Source organism: Trichechus manatus, unplaced genomic scaffold (genome assembly GCF_000243295.1).
Source record: "Trichechus manatus latirostris isolate Lorelei unplaced genomic scaffold, TriManLat1.0 scaffold00004, whole genome shotgun sequence".
In the NCBI taxonomy this organism is placed as follows: Eukaryota; Metazoa; Chordata; class Mammalia; order Sirenia; family Trichechidae; genus Trichechus; species Trichechus manatus.
The window spans coordinates 34,666,514-34,680,881 of record NW_004443940.1 but is presented as its reverse complement, the minus strand read 5'-3'; the positions used below and the strand labels follow the sequence as shown (position 1 = coordinate 34,680,881).

General features: G+C 38.7%; 1 protein-coding gene across 2 annotated transcripts in view; it reads right to left on the bottom strand.

The window, feature by feature from the left end:
• STARD7 (StAR related lipid transfer domain containing 7) overlaps window positions 1-14,362 on the bottom strand; it is a 31,574-nt gene extending 17,212 nt beyond the window's left edge. The window contains exon 1 of one of the 2 annotated variants that reach the window (XM_004369347.2): window positions 14,253-14,362. In XM_004369347.2, coding sequence (XP_004369404.1) covers window positions 14,253-14,317 — 65 coding nt within the window. In that variant the 5' untranslated portion in view covers window positions 14,318-14,362. The remainder of the gene's footprint in view (window positions 1-14,252) is intronic. The other variant, XM_023734285.1, reaches the window with a different exon arrangement.
• Window positions 14,363-14,368: the final 6 nt, after the last annotated feature.

Sequence of the window (14,368 nt, the reverse complement as noted above, 5' to 3'; positions counted from 1 at the left end):
CAAACCATAATACTAAAAAAATGTGCACACCCTTTGACCTACAAATTATACTTCTAGAAATTTATGAACGTATGTATTAATGGTTTTACATAAAGAGGATTTTACCTATATTGTGTTATTTGTAGTGGCAAAATATTAGAAACCACGTATCCATGCAATAGTAAGAGACAGTAGCAAAAATCATCTATACTAGACCAAACAGTCAACAGTTACTCTAAAGATGAGAAGGTAATGGGGCAGGGAAACTATATTACTGGAAACAGAACAACCAGAATGGAAATAATGAGAATGTTGATACTTTGTGAAAAATGTAACCAATGTCACTGAACATTTGTGCAGAAATTGTTAAATGGGAACCTAATTTGCTGTGTAAACTTTCACTGAAAACACAATATTACTTTAAAAAAAAAAAGTACCACACCAATGCAAGATGTTAATAAGAGGAAAAACTGTGCAGAGGGAAGAAGAGGTTACATGGGAATTCTCTGCACCTTCAGGTCAATTTTTCAGTAAACCTAAAATGCTCTCAAAAAAAGAGTATAGCATAACATTGCACAGCTGTTAAAAATTATGCTGTTTTGAAAACAATAACTGATAGCATACAAAAAAGTTCATGATATACCATTAAATGAAACAGGCTGAAAAACTTATGTACAGCAAGTGTGCACACATGCACATACACATCTACATATTTATATGTATTTAAAAGTCTGGAAAAAAAGTAACTAAAATATCAATCGGTGTCTCTGGGTAGTAGAGCCATAACTAAGCTTTTTTTTTTTTTTTCCCCGCTTATCTTACTTTCTACAGTATTACTATGAACACATTTTCCTTCTATTAAATAGAAAATCAAAGTTACTTTTTTAAGTACATTGGTACTAAGACTTCAGCCTAACTTGGTGAAGCATGCACTACACTAAGAATAATTTGTTACTCTTTCAGATATATTTTACATCAGAAACTGATCTGGTTCACTTAAAATTACTAAAATTAAGCAGTTAACCTGAGAAGCTTTTGAAAAGTGGCTATCTCTAACTAAACGGGTAATTAAAGCTATTTGAGAAATGGTTTTATGTCATGTTAAGAAAAACTACTACTTTTATCAAACATCCTACAAACTATTACATCTAAATAAAACAAAACACTAGTAAAAGTATTCAGTGTTTTCTTCAATCACTCAGTCTCACAAAACAACGCGAGAATTTCTGAATATTCAGATGACACTAACAGAACGTTCTGTTTATATTCCTCTAGAGAATAGAAAACTGGCTTTTGTGATTTAATTTCCAATATTTTTTATAACTTAAAATTCAATATTCCTCAGGTGGGATATCTTCCCAAATTATAACAGAAATAAAACTTGGTAAACCAGGATCATCACTTCAATGATGGATAAATCCAAGCACTCCCATAACTTTAGTTAGGCTGCTGATTAGACTTCCTTTAAAAAAACTTAATTAAGAAAACATTAGATTATTCTTTGGAGAGCACTCTGACAGTTACCTATCAAAGATAAAGACGCACATACTCTTTAAACCAAATTTCACTCATAGGTATAGACCACAGGTAGACTCTTACACAGAAGTCCATGAGGACGTTTGAAGGAAGTGCTGTCTGAAATAGCATGCAAACAAAAATAACCTTGATGTCTATCAACACAATAAATACATTTTTCTATATTCAAACAATGGATCACTAGCATTGAAAAGAAATGAATAGGCCACATGCATCAACAAGAAAAAATCTGAAAAACCTGATGAATAGAAAAGCAAGTTGCAGAAAGATACTTACAGTATACTATTTACATACAGTTTTAAAAAATTAAGATAGAATTCACACACCAAAAAATTCACGATTTTAGCAAAGGACATGAACACGCACTTTACCACAGAAGACATTCAGGCAGCTAACAGATACATGAAGAAATGCTCACAATCATTAGCGGTTAGAGAAATGCAAATCAAAACTACAATGAGATACTATCTCACCTCAACAAAGCTAACATTAATCCAAAAAACACAAAATAATAAATGTTGGAGAGGTTGTGGAGAGACTGGAACACTTATACACTGTTGGTGGGAATGTAAAATGGTACAACCACTTTGGAAATTGATTTGGCGCTTCCTTAAAAAGTTAGAAATAGAAGTACCATACGATCCAGCAATCCCACTTTTTGGAATATATCCTAGAGAAATAAGAGCTGTCACACAAATAGATATATGCATACCCATGTTCACTGCAGCACTGCTCACGATAGCAAAAAGATGGAAACAACCTAGCTGCCCATCACCGGATGAATGGATAAGCAAACTATGGTATATTCACACAATGGAATACTTACTACACAACGATAAAAAACGATGAATCTCTGAAACATAACATGGAGGAATCTGGAAGGCATTATGCTGAGTGAATTTAGTCAGTCGCAAAAGGACAAATATTGTATAAGACCACTATTAGAAGAACTCAAGAAAAGGTTTAAACACAGAAGAAAACATTCTTTGATGGTTATTAGGGTGGGGAGGGAGGGGGTATTCACTAATTAGATAGTAAACAAGGATTATCTTAGGTGAAGGGAAGGACAACACACACTACAGGGGAAGTCAGCCCAACTGTACTAAACCAAAAGCTAAGAAGTTTCCTGAATACAACCAAACACTTCGAGGGACAGAGTAGCAGAGGCCAGGATCTGGGGACCATGCTTTCAGGGGACATCTAGGTCAACTGGCATATCAAAGTTTATTAAGAAAACGTTCTGCATCCCACTTTGGTGAGTGGTGTCTGGTGTCTTAAAAGCTAGCAAGCAGCCATCTAAGACACATCAATTTGTCCCAACCCACCTGAAGCAAAGGAGAATGAAGAACATCAACAACACAAGGAAAATATTAGCCCAAGAGACAGAAAGGGCCACATAAACCAGACACTGCATCAGCCTGAGACCAGAAGAACTAGATGGTGCCTGGCTACCACCAATGACCACCCTGACAGGGAACACAACAGAGAGTCCCTGACAGAGCAGGAGAAAAGTAGGGCGCAGAACTCAAACTCTATTAAAAAGACCAGACTTAATGGTTTCACTGAGACTGGAGGGACCCCGGAAGACATGGCCCTCCGGCTCTCTGTTAGCCCAAAACTAAAACCATTCCCGAGGCCAACTCCCCAGACAAAGATCAGACTGAACAATGGGACATAAAATGATACTCGTGAAAAGTGTGCTTCTTAGCTCAAGTAGATACATGAGACTAAATGGGTAGCTCCTCTCTGGAGGGAAGACGAGAAGGCAGAGATGGTCAGAAGCTGGTTGAATGGACACGGGAAATCCAAGGTGGAAAGGAGGAGTGTGCTGTCACAGTACAGGGAGTGCAACCAGGGTCACATAACAATGAGTGTATAAATTTTTGTATGCGAAACTAACTTGAATTGTAAACTTTCACTTAAAGCACAATAAAAAAAAAGTAAAATAAAAAAGGAATTCACTATTTTAAAGTGTACTATTTGGTGGTTCTCAGTATATTTACAAAGTTGTACAACCATCACCAGTATCTAATTCCAGAACATTTTTCTAACCCCAAAAAGAAACCTGTATCCACCAGCAGTCACTCATTTCTGCCTCCTAACCCCTGGCAACCACTAATCTACCTTCTGTCTCTATGGATTTGCTTATTTCATATAAATGGAATTACAGACTATGTGGCCTTGTGTCTGGTTTCTTTCACATGTTTTCAAGGTTCATCCATGCTATAGCATATATCAGTACTTCATTCCTTTTTATAGCTAATATTACATTGCATGAATATTGCACATTTTGGTTATCCATTCATCGGTTAATGGATATTAGGATTATTTCTACTTTTTTGCTATTACGAATAATGAAGCTATGAACACCATGTGCAAGTTTTTGTGTGAACATATGGTTTCAATTCTCTCGAGTATATATACCTAGGAGTGGAAGTGCTGGGTCATATGGTAACTCTACGCTTAACCCTTTTGAGGAACTGCCAGACTTTTTCCCAAAGTGGCTGTATCATTTTACATTCCCATCAGCAATGTATGAGGGTTCCTAAAATGTGTGTCTTCTGATAACAAATCTAAATATCTTCTCTGACACCAACTGCAAGTACAGTTCTTCTTCTTCTGAGCTTAACCACCGGCAGCTAGGTCAGATCTCACAGGTTAAAGGGCACAGTCTTCCACACGAGCTGAGAGTTTGGGAGTCCCCAGGATAACTGCACTTCTGACCTGCAGGCTAAAAGTTCAGGGGTTCCCACTATACCCTCAGGTTCAATAATTTGCTAGAATGACTTAAAGAATTCAAGAAAATACCATACTTATGATTACAATTTTATTGTAAAGGACAGAAAAGAAGAAATGCATAGGGTCAGGTCTGGGAGGGTCCCCAACATGGAGTTTCTCTACCTCCTAGGGGAGTCACCCACCCTGTATATCAATGTCTATCACCAACCAGGAAGCTCATCAGAGCGCCAGTGTTCAGTTTTTACTGGTGCTTCATTATATAGGCATAACTGATTGAATCACTGCCCATATGGTTGAATTCAACCTCCAGCCCACTCTCCTCCCCAGAGGTCGGCTGATAACACCTGGTAGGTCTTTCTGGTCCTTCTGGTATGGCCAGTTCCTACCCAGCATGAGTCAGCTCATTAGCAGAACCTATTAGGTGTGGTATGAAGCCCTCCAGGAATAACAAGACATTCCAATCACTCAAAAAATTCCAAGTGTTACTTCCCAGAAACAGGGGACAAAGGCCAAATTCTTTGGGTAAAATAATTCTTCACAGCAGTTTCCATTTCTCCACATTCTCACCAACACTTATCATCTGACCTTTTGATTCTAATCCATCCCAGTAGGTATGAGGTAGCAGCTCACTGTGGTTCTGATTTGCATTTCCCTAGTGAAATTGAGGAAACCCTGGTGGCTACTGATTAAGAGTTATGGCTGCTAACCAAAAGGTCGGTGGTTTGAATCCACCAGGTGCTCCTTGGAAACCCTGTGTGGCAGTTCTACTCTGTCTTAGGGGTTACTATGAGTTGGAATCAACTTGATGGCAGTGGGTCTGGTTTTCTTCGTTAATGATGTTGAACATCATCTCATGTGCTTACCGGCCATCTGTATATCTTCTTTGTCGAAATAGCTACTCAAATCCTTTGCCCATTTTTAAATTGAGTTATTTGATTTTTCATTGCTGTGTTCTTTACAAAACAAAATGTGTAAAATTTTTAAACGAGATTAATTGAGCTATAAACTTTCACCTAAAGCACAATTTAAAAAAAAGTTGTATGCTGGATACTGGTCCCTTATCAGACAGACAATCTGCAAATATTTTCTCCCATTCTGTAGGCTGTCCTGTCACTTTCTTGATCGTGTCTTTAGAAGCACAAAAGTTTTTAATTTTGATGAAGTTCATTTATCTATTTTTTTCTGGTTTCTTGTGTTTTTGGTGTCATATCTAAGAAATCATTGCCTAATCCAAGGTCATGAGAATTTATACCCACATTTTCATCTAGAGATGTATAGTTTAGCTCTTATATTTAGGTCTATGATCCATTTTGAGCTACGTTTTCTATATGGTATGAGGTAGGGGTCAAATTCATTCTTTTGCAGGTGGACATCTAGTTATTACACAGCCATGTGTTGAAAAGACTATTTTTTCCCTGTTGAATTATCTTGGCACTTTTGTTGGAAATCAACTGACTATAAATGTAAGGTTCATTTCTGGACTCACAATTCTATTCCAATGATCTATATCTCTGTCCTTATGCCAGTGCCATACTGTCTTGATTACTGTTTTATTCTGGGTACAAAAAAAAACTATTTGAGCTAATAAACAAGTTCAACAAGAAAGATAACCTACAGAATGGGAAAAAATATTTGCAAATCATGTATCTGGTAAGGAATCAATATCCAGAATATAGCATTTTGAATAATTTTTAAAATAGGAAGTATGAACCCTCCAATTTTGGTTTTCTTTTTCAAGATCATTCTGGTTATTCTGGGTCCTTTGCATTTCCATATAAATTTTAAGATCAGCTTGTCAGTTTCTACAAAAAAGAGCAACCTGGGATTTTGATAAGGATTCCACTGAATCTATATTTGGAGAGTATGGCCATCTTAATATTAACTTTGCCAATTCATGAATATGGGATGTCTTTCCATTTACAGTGACACTGTGAGAGCCTGAACTTGCCTGGACTGCCTTATTTTTCCAGGTCTCAAAAGTTTTCCGCCTTTAACAGGGTGCGGTCTTATCACTTTTCTATCGCTCACATTAGTGGAAAACATTTTAGTTTTCCTTCTCTGACAGGTTTCCGCGTTATGCAGTTCTGGCTTTCACAGGTTTTACAGTATTTATGTTGTTTTCAATTTCTTTCAATGATGTTCTGTAGTTTTCAATGCAAAAGTCTTGTACTTCTTTTGATAAATGTATTCCTAAATATTTGACTCTTTTTGATGTCATTGTAAATGGAATTGTTTTCTTAATTTCGTTTTCTGATTGTCCATTGCTAGTGTATAGAAATAAAATTGATTTTTGTATATTGATTCTGTATCCTGCAACCTTGCTGAACTTGTTTATTAGCTCAAAGTTTTAATGATTTGTTAATATTTTCGATATGCAAAATCATGTCATCAGTGAACATAGTTTTACTTCTTCCTTTCTATCTGGATGCCTTTTATTTCTTTGTCTTGCCTAATGTCCTTGGGTAGAATCTCTAGTACAATGTTGAATAAAAGTGGTGACAATGGACAACTTTGTCATGTTCCTGATATTCAGGGGAAAGCTTTCAATCTTTCACCATTAGTATGATGTCAGCTATAAGTTTTTCACAGACGCCTTTTATAGGTTTAGGAACTTTGCTTCTGTTCCTAGTTTGTTGAATGTTTTTATCATAAAGTGTGCTGGATTTTTTTCAAAGCTCTCTCTACGTTGGGATGATCATGTGATTTTTGTCTTTTGTATCACCCTTGCATTCCTGGATAAATTCCACTTGATCATGGTGTATAATTATTTTTAGATGTTGTTGGATTCAATATTTGCTAGTATTTTGTTCGGGATTACATGAAGTTTTAAAACATATGAAATAATACCATATATTATACTATATATCATTTAGGAATGTATACATATGTATAAAGACATGGATGGGAATTATATACAACAAACTGGGATAATGGTTGCATTGGGGGAGAGAGGAGAATTCAATTAGAAAAGAGTAAAGAGTAAAGAGAAAGACTTAATTATTATTTATAATATTTTACTTCTTAAATATAATTCTATTTGTAATCTTTATATTATTCTTAAACCGTTTTAGATGTCTAAAATCCTTTATAATACTAATAAAAAAATGACTTGTATTTTTCCATTAACCTTTAAAAGAGCAGATAGAAAAGATTATGGCTGTCTATGTCTTATACAACTCTTTTGCAATTTAAGACTGACGAAGATACTAACTATTGATGCCCTCTATGTGAAATGCCCTTTCACCCTTAGCAAACTCCTCTTCAACCTTTGAAAAGCCTCATGCCTCAAAGGTAACTTCCTGGCAGAATTAACCAGCCCTTGGTTAATTTGGTCAGCTCGGCTGCTAACCAAAAGGTTGGCTGCTCAAATCCACCAGCCACCCCTTGGAAACTCTATGGGGCAGTTCTACTCTGTCCTACGAGTCGGCAACACGTTCCCTCTAGACATCTACTTTTTTATTCCTCTATAGAGACATATCACTGTAATTAATGTATTTCTACATCTGCCTCCCTTACTAAACTATAAATGCCCTAATGGCCCAGAACGTCTTCTTCTTACTGTATTCCCAGTGCCTAATAAGTGCCTGCTAAACATTAGACATGTAACAGATTTTTACTAAATAAATTAAGATGGACGTAGGCCTCAATAATTAAAATTCCTACTAAAAGACTACATTAATATATTGTTTTAAAAGCCAAAAAATTCGAAGTTATACTGGTAATCCAAGATAAAAGGTTTAGAGCGATCCAAAGTGATGGTGAGTCTAGAGATGTGTTCTACTTTGGGCTGTGTCTCCAACTGGCTGTGTGAACTTTAAGCCAGTCATTTTTGAAATGCTCTCCTTTTTTTTCCACCTGTAAAATAAAGATTTTATTTCTTGAATGTTCCTATTAGCTCTAAAATTCTATTTCACTGAATTTTAAACCTTGAACTTAAAATATTTATGTGGAGGACATTTGTTGTTTTGACCACCTGAAACCCCTTCCTATTTGAGACCCCCCCCCCCCAAAAAAAAACCAAATGCACTGTAGTCAGTCAATTCCGACTCACAGCGACCCTACAGGACAGACTAGAACTGGCCCCTGGGGTTTCCATGGAGCAGCCGGTGAATTCGAACTGCCAACCTTTTGGTTAGCAGACAAACTTAAACCACTATGCGACCAGGGCTCCCCTATTTGTGGAGAATCCCAAAATAGGTAGGATGCAGCACCCTGCACCTTAGTAGTTAGAGAGCACAGCTCCTTATTAAGTGAGGTTAGACACTCCCGGTACCAGCTTTGAATCTTATGGAAATAACACAAATGTACAGGAGCTTTTGGAGATCATTCTCAGTGATCTTGAGGAGGTTGAGAGTCCAACAGTGCCACTGGTCTAGGGACAGCAACACCAGCAATGCTGCCCTAAGTAGATCATTCCTGTAGCAGGTCATGGTTGCTCTTTCAGCTAACCTGTACGCTGACCTTCCTGTCAGTGCTCTGAGTGACCTAATACCCCTCTGATTAGTAGTTTGCTCCTTTTGGGCTTAAGTTAACCAATCTCAGTTTCTTTGCTTGCAACCAAGAAACCTGACCAATACAGCAGCCACGAACCCTGACCAATACAATTTACACTGAAGTCTGGAAAAAAATTTTTTTTTAAATTTGTAATTTAAAGTTTAAAAACAGGATTGACTGCAAATGTATATAGAAATAGTGAAGGAGCCTTAGAGCTGGCAACAAGATCTTTCAGAGGAGAAAGCAAAAGCCAAATCACAGCTAGATTTCTCACAGAAAAATTCAGGTATCATATGGTACCAATTATGGAATTTTTCAGAACTAGTAGAGCATCCTTCAATAATAATTAAATATCACTCCTGAATGTCATTCTGAACACATAATGAAAAGGAGCAGGAATGTTTCCACCAGTGGAATGTCTTATTTCGACAACAGGAGCTCATAAAAGAACTATATAGTAAAGAAGTTTTAAGATGAATGACTATAGGCAATATTTTTTAATGGCGTTCTAAGACCCCAGGTGGTATAGAGCTTCTGACCCACTGCTTAATCAGCTTCTCCTATATAATTAAAGGTAACTAGGTAGCCTTGATTAAAACTTTGAGACTAAGTCATGGTAAAGAGATGAAAATATCTTGTGAAGGCATTTTTTCAAAAGCACAGTATGAATACTGGAGCAAGAAAACATCATGCAAATGTAAATTATTAATACAGTTATTATGCCCCAAGGTTTAACAATCACTGAAGGGTCTCTCAACTTCTAAATGTTGACATGACAGACATAATTAACACACAGGAGCAAAAAGTCACTCACTATCATATACATGGAGAAAGCAAAAACCTCTAACCATACGTATCTCTGTAGCCTTTTGGCCAAATCTTGTTTGGACCAGAAAGGCACCTAAATCTTGGTATCTAAGAGACTTAAACAAGTAATAAGGAGAGAAAGAAGGACAAAAGAATTACTTCCAAAATAGTACCAGAAGCAGCAGTTCAAAGAAAGACAGTCAATACTTCCCTTTCCCTGAAACTAAAATCATTTCAGTATTTGATAAAGGCTGGACTGACAGCCATGGAGACAGAAGACATATAACCATGAAAACAGAATAATAACACATCTGGATTACCTAATGGTCCTGCCTTCAGTTTAGAACTTGACATAGAACTCCAAAATGATTCAAATGAAGCCATCCCTGCAATTAGAAATTTCAACAAGGACAACTGCCTCATTTTACATATTCCCCTCCTCAAATCCCAAATTACCGTCAAAGTTAGCAACTCTGAAGTACTACTGATATGGGAGATGCCCAGAAATAAAAGCTATCAAAGAACTCATTGCAATTCTAGGCTAACGAGTTAACGGCTAAATAATGAAGACAATCTCAAAAAGTTCAGGTCAGCTTTTATGCAGTTCTGATTATCTAACATGGGTACATCAATAAGATACCCTAAAGTGACAGCGGCAAAAAACAGTAATAATTCCTTTAAGGCAAAAGGACTTTAGGCTGATCATTTATCTGGCTAATAACCTACTGAAAGGTTAAAGTTATTTTGAATGCCCTGGAAGACAGAAATGGGGGGTAATGACCAATTTTCTTTATGAAACTTTACTGGAACTTATTTACTCAAATTTCTAGAACAATGAACTGTAACTTAAAAAAGGGGAGGAAGGGGGTTAATGGAATACTTCCCCCAAGCCCTCCTGTCTTGGTCATCTAGTGATGTTACAACAGAAATACCACAAGTGGATGGCTTTAACAAAGAGAAGTTTATTTCATCACAGTAAAGTAGGCTAAAAGTCCAAATTCAGGGTGTCAGCTCCAGGGGAGGGCTTTCTTCCTCTGATGGCCTTCTCTTCAATCTTCCCCCAGAGAAGGAGCTTCTCCACGCAAGGACCCCAGCACTCTGCTCCCAGCACTGCTTTCTTGGTAGTTTGAGGTTCCCCTGTCTCTCTGCTCACTTCTCTCTTCTATATCTCAAGAGATTGCCTCAGGACACAGTCCAGTCTTGTAGATTGAGTCCTGCCTTACTAACACAACTGCCGTCCATCCTCTCTCATTAACAGCATAGAGGCAGGATTTACAACATACAGGAAAAATCATACAATACCAGGAATCATGGCCCAGCAAAACTGATAAACACATTTTTGGGGGGACGTAATTCAATCCATGACACCTCCATATTTCTTAACCTCCTTTCTCTTTTTAATGCTGTAATTTTTTATTTAACTTTCCAACGCAATAAAAAACTGCTACTGTATTTTTCCATAAAATTTGCCTTGGGCTCACAAAATAAGAGCATTCTTTTGATACACTGTTTCAAAAACAGTGCTCAAAAGTTACTTTGCTTGTTTAATTGAAGCCAGTTGGGTAAGAATACTAAACCATGCATGCATCAAAAGATCTGACTTCTACCCCTGGCTCCAGCAGTGAGTTAAAATCACTTTACACAAGTTGCTTCCTTTCTCGAATTTCCTTGCTGCTGATAGATTAACGAGAGCCTATTAATATGTTCTCAAGCACAACAGAATAGAAAAGCAAGATTATTCTTTTTCATTCTGAATAGAAACTCAAATAATATAGGAATGCCAATTTAAAGCACAAATTCAAAGAGATGACCTCCACACCCCATCACTACTCAACCAAGATGTCAATATCAGAATTAGTTTGTACCAGGACAGGTTGGTACAGAAACAGCACAGACGAACCAAAGGCTGTGATTTACGGGCCATGTGACAATCTTGCTTTTCATCCATTAACAATGAAAGAAAACGCACTTGCCGGGCAACGCTCAACTGTGCTCCATTATGCAAGCTACCCAAAATCAACTAGCAAGAACAAAAAAATCTATGATGTCACAAGCCAGCTATGACAACCTCAGCAGGGCTTATTTTAAAGCAAACAGAACACTTAAACACCAAGCAAGAGAAGTTAACCTATACCCAGAATACTTAATAAAATGTAAACATGGCAAGCTCTCAAAACAAAGACCTAAAGAACCACGGTATAACCAAGATGTAGTTGAATAACATTATTATTTGACTTAGCAAATGTTAGGAAAACAACAACAATCCTCAGGATAGGAAACCTGATCAAATTTTAAGCATAAGAAAAACAGAATTCAACTGTGAACTGTTAAATGAGGGCCTTTAACAGAACAACCCAGAAGAGGGTCAAAGGCACCTTAAAAGTGCTCTGGCTGGCCTTCATCTGAGCTTCTGAAATTCCAAAGCTGGTAACCTGGAGCAATGCCTCTTTAGGAGTTGGGTTAGAACAAAGAGTGTTTCAACTGTACTTAGGTTTCAGAGACAGCTGGAAGGGAGGGTAAAAGAATGGACACCTGGCCTGGTCATCAACTGGTCTAATCGCTCCACCACAGTAGGCAATGAATGACTACTGACTCAAATGTTTACCACACTCATTTCCTAGCTGTTTTTTTCCCTCTAGCTCCTGCAAATGGGAGACATCCAATTGGGGATTTTTACCTCAAACTTCACCACTATGGAACATGGGTATATTAGTGTCAAAAACAGAATAATGAAAATTCGAATTAACAATTTCTCAATTTAAAAGTTTTCCTCTAGTAATGATTTTTTTTATTTCCTCACACTTAAGACTGTTTGATTAAAACAAATGGACATGCAGCAAAACACTACTACTGTAACCTAGGCAAACTCATGCTTTGCTACCTCAGTTTTGTGAATAAGGTTGTTTGTGGTTATGATTTTAAGTTGTACTTACAAAATAGCCATCCTTCCTGCTAGGAAAAATATTCCCAGTTCTTAAAATAGACTTAAATTTACCCACAATTCACCGTGCTGCCTGGCATCCAGGTGTTACACCTCCCAAAGAGGCCAGACTGTAAACTTCTTCATTGAGTATTCCCATTTTTAACCTAACCAAAAATGTGAAAGGGTTAGCTTCCTACTGAAGAAATGTCTAGAATAAACACACTTGTGTGGGATTTATCGGAGCCCTGGTGGCACAGTGGTTAAGAGCTGCAGCTGCTATCCAAAAGGTAGCAGTTTGAATCCACCAGCTACTCCTTGGAAACCCTATGGGGCAGTTCTACTCTATCCTATAGGGCTGCTGTGTGTCAGAATCAACTCGACAGCAACGGGTTGGGGTTTGGTGTGGGATTTATCAGGGAGAGGGGTTTGTTCCAGAATCATGAAACAGTCTTAAAAGTTTCAGAGTAAAGGGGCAGAGTGGGGGGGAGGGGAATAAGCACAATTTAAGAATGTGTTAGGAAAAAAACAAGCAAATAGAGACAATGTAATGTGAGCACATGGCAAGGTTTCTCTCTGAGTTTATTTGAAAACTGTAAAAAGTCTCAGATTTAGAACCGCAGATTAATACGTTCACTTTTCACACGGAAATTCTGATGTCAGCGTGACTTCAGAGCCTAACCTGGAGTGAGGCAGAGCCCCCACTGTGTTGTATTCTTTACCCGGCTTCCTCCCCTACAGTTCTGTATTGAAAAATCGTTTCCTTAGCTGGGCCTCCCCCCCCAACCCCCCATCCCCCCATCCCCAGCTTTGCATTTGAATCTTGCTTTTGCTTGGAGATTATATGGAAACCCCATTGCACCTGTGTAGTATGATTAAGAATTTTGCTGATGTAACGAGTATGAACTCCCTACTTGTAAACCCTTTTAAAAGTAACCTGCCTGCCCGCTCTTGGCCAGCAGTCTTGGCGGCAGCAGCTCCGACTGACTCCATTTCCTTGTACGACGACATAAAGATGCCTTTCCTGTTCTCCCACCTCAGTCTCTCGTTTATTGGCCAATACCGGTCACGCCGAGAAGAATCTAGGGTTTCGGTAACAAGAGTACTCCCAAAATTCTAGTTAGAGTAACAAAAAAACTGACCTAGTTCTTACAGGTTAAAATGTCTCGGCCGCTGGTTTGTCCAAGGAGGACAAAATCCTTTCCAGCCTAGTCATTCTGGCGACCTGAATCAGAGAGCACTCGTGGCGTTTCTCTGAAAAGCCGAGTCCCATCTGGATTAGTGTCACTCGGTAAATTACAGAACTACACCCCTGGGTCACGTTTAAAACCAGTTGTGCGTTTACACCTTCCTGGGCGTGTTAAAGATTAGAGGCCTTCACCATCACATTTATTTTTACAACGTTGTTTCTTTAGCGCCCTGCTTCCTATTCAAAGTCCCCCTCCTACGCGAATCCACACGTTCTTTTCTCGTTTCTAACCTGACAGACCCAAGGAACACATGGAACCAAACCCAATGGCGTTCGGAGTCACAGCGACCCTGTAGGACTCCAAGTGGAAGCGCCCCATAGGGTTCCGAGACTGTAATCTTTAGCAAGCAGGCTGCCATACCCTTCTCCTGAAATTAACACAAAAAGGTCAATAAAGCAACGTAGCTTGCTAAGGCTGGATCAATCCACTGCGCCGGCCCGGGGTCACCCGGAGACCGACAGAAAGGCGGCCCAGGAGCCGCCGCCCACCGACGCCCCCGCCCCACAGCCGAGCAGCGCCGGACCCACCTCTGCAGCTCCTCCTCCTGGATCCTCTCCTCGTCCCACACGAAGACGCCGGCGAGCGCCGCCATGAGGCTGCACACAGGGCCCGGGCGGCCGCGCAGCCGGCGCCAGAGGCGGCC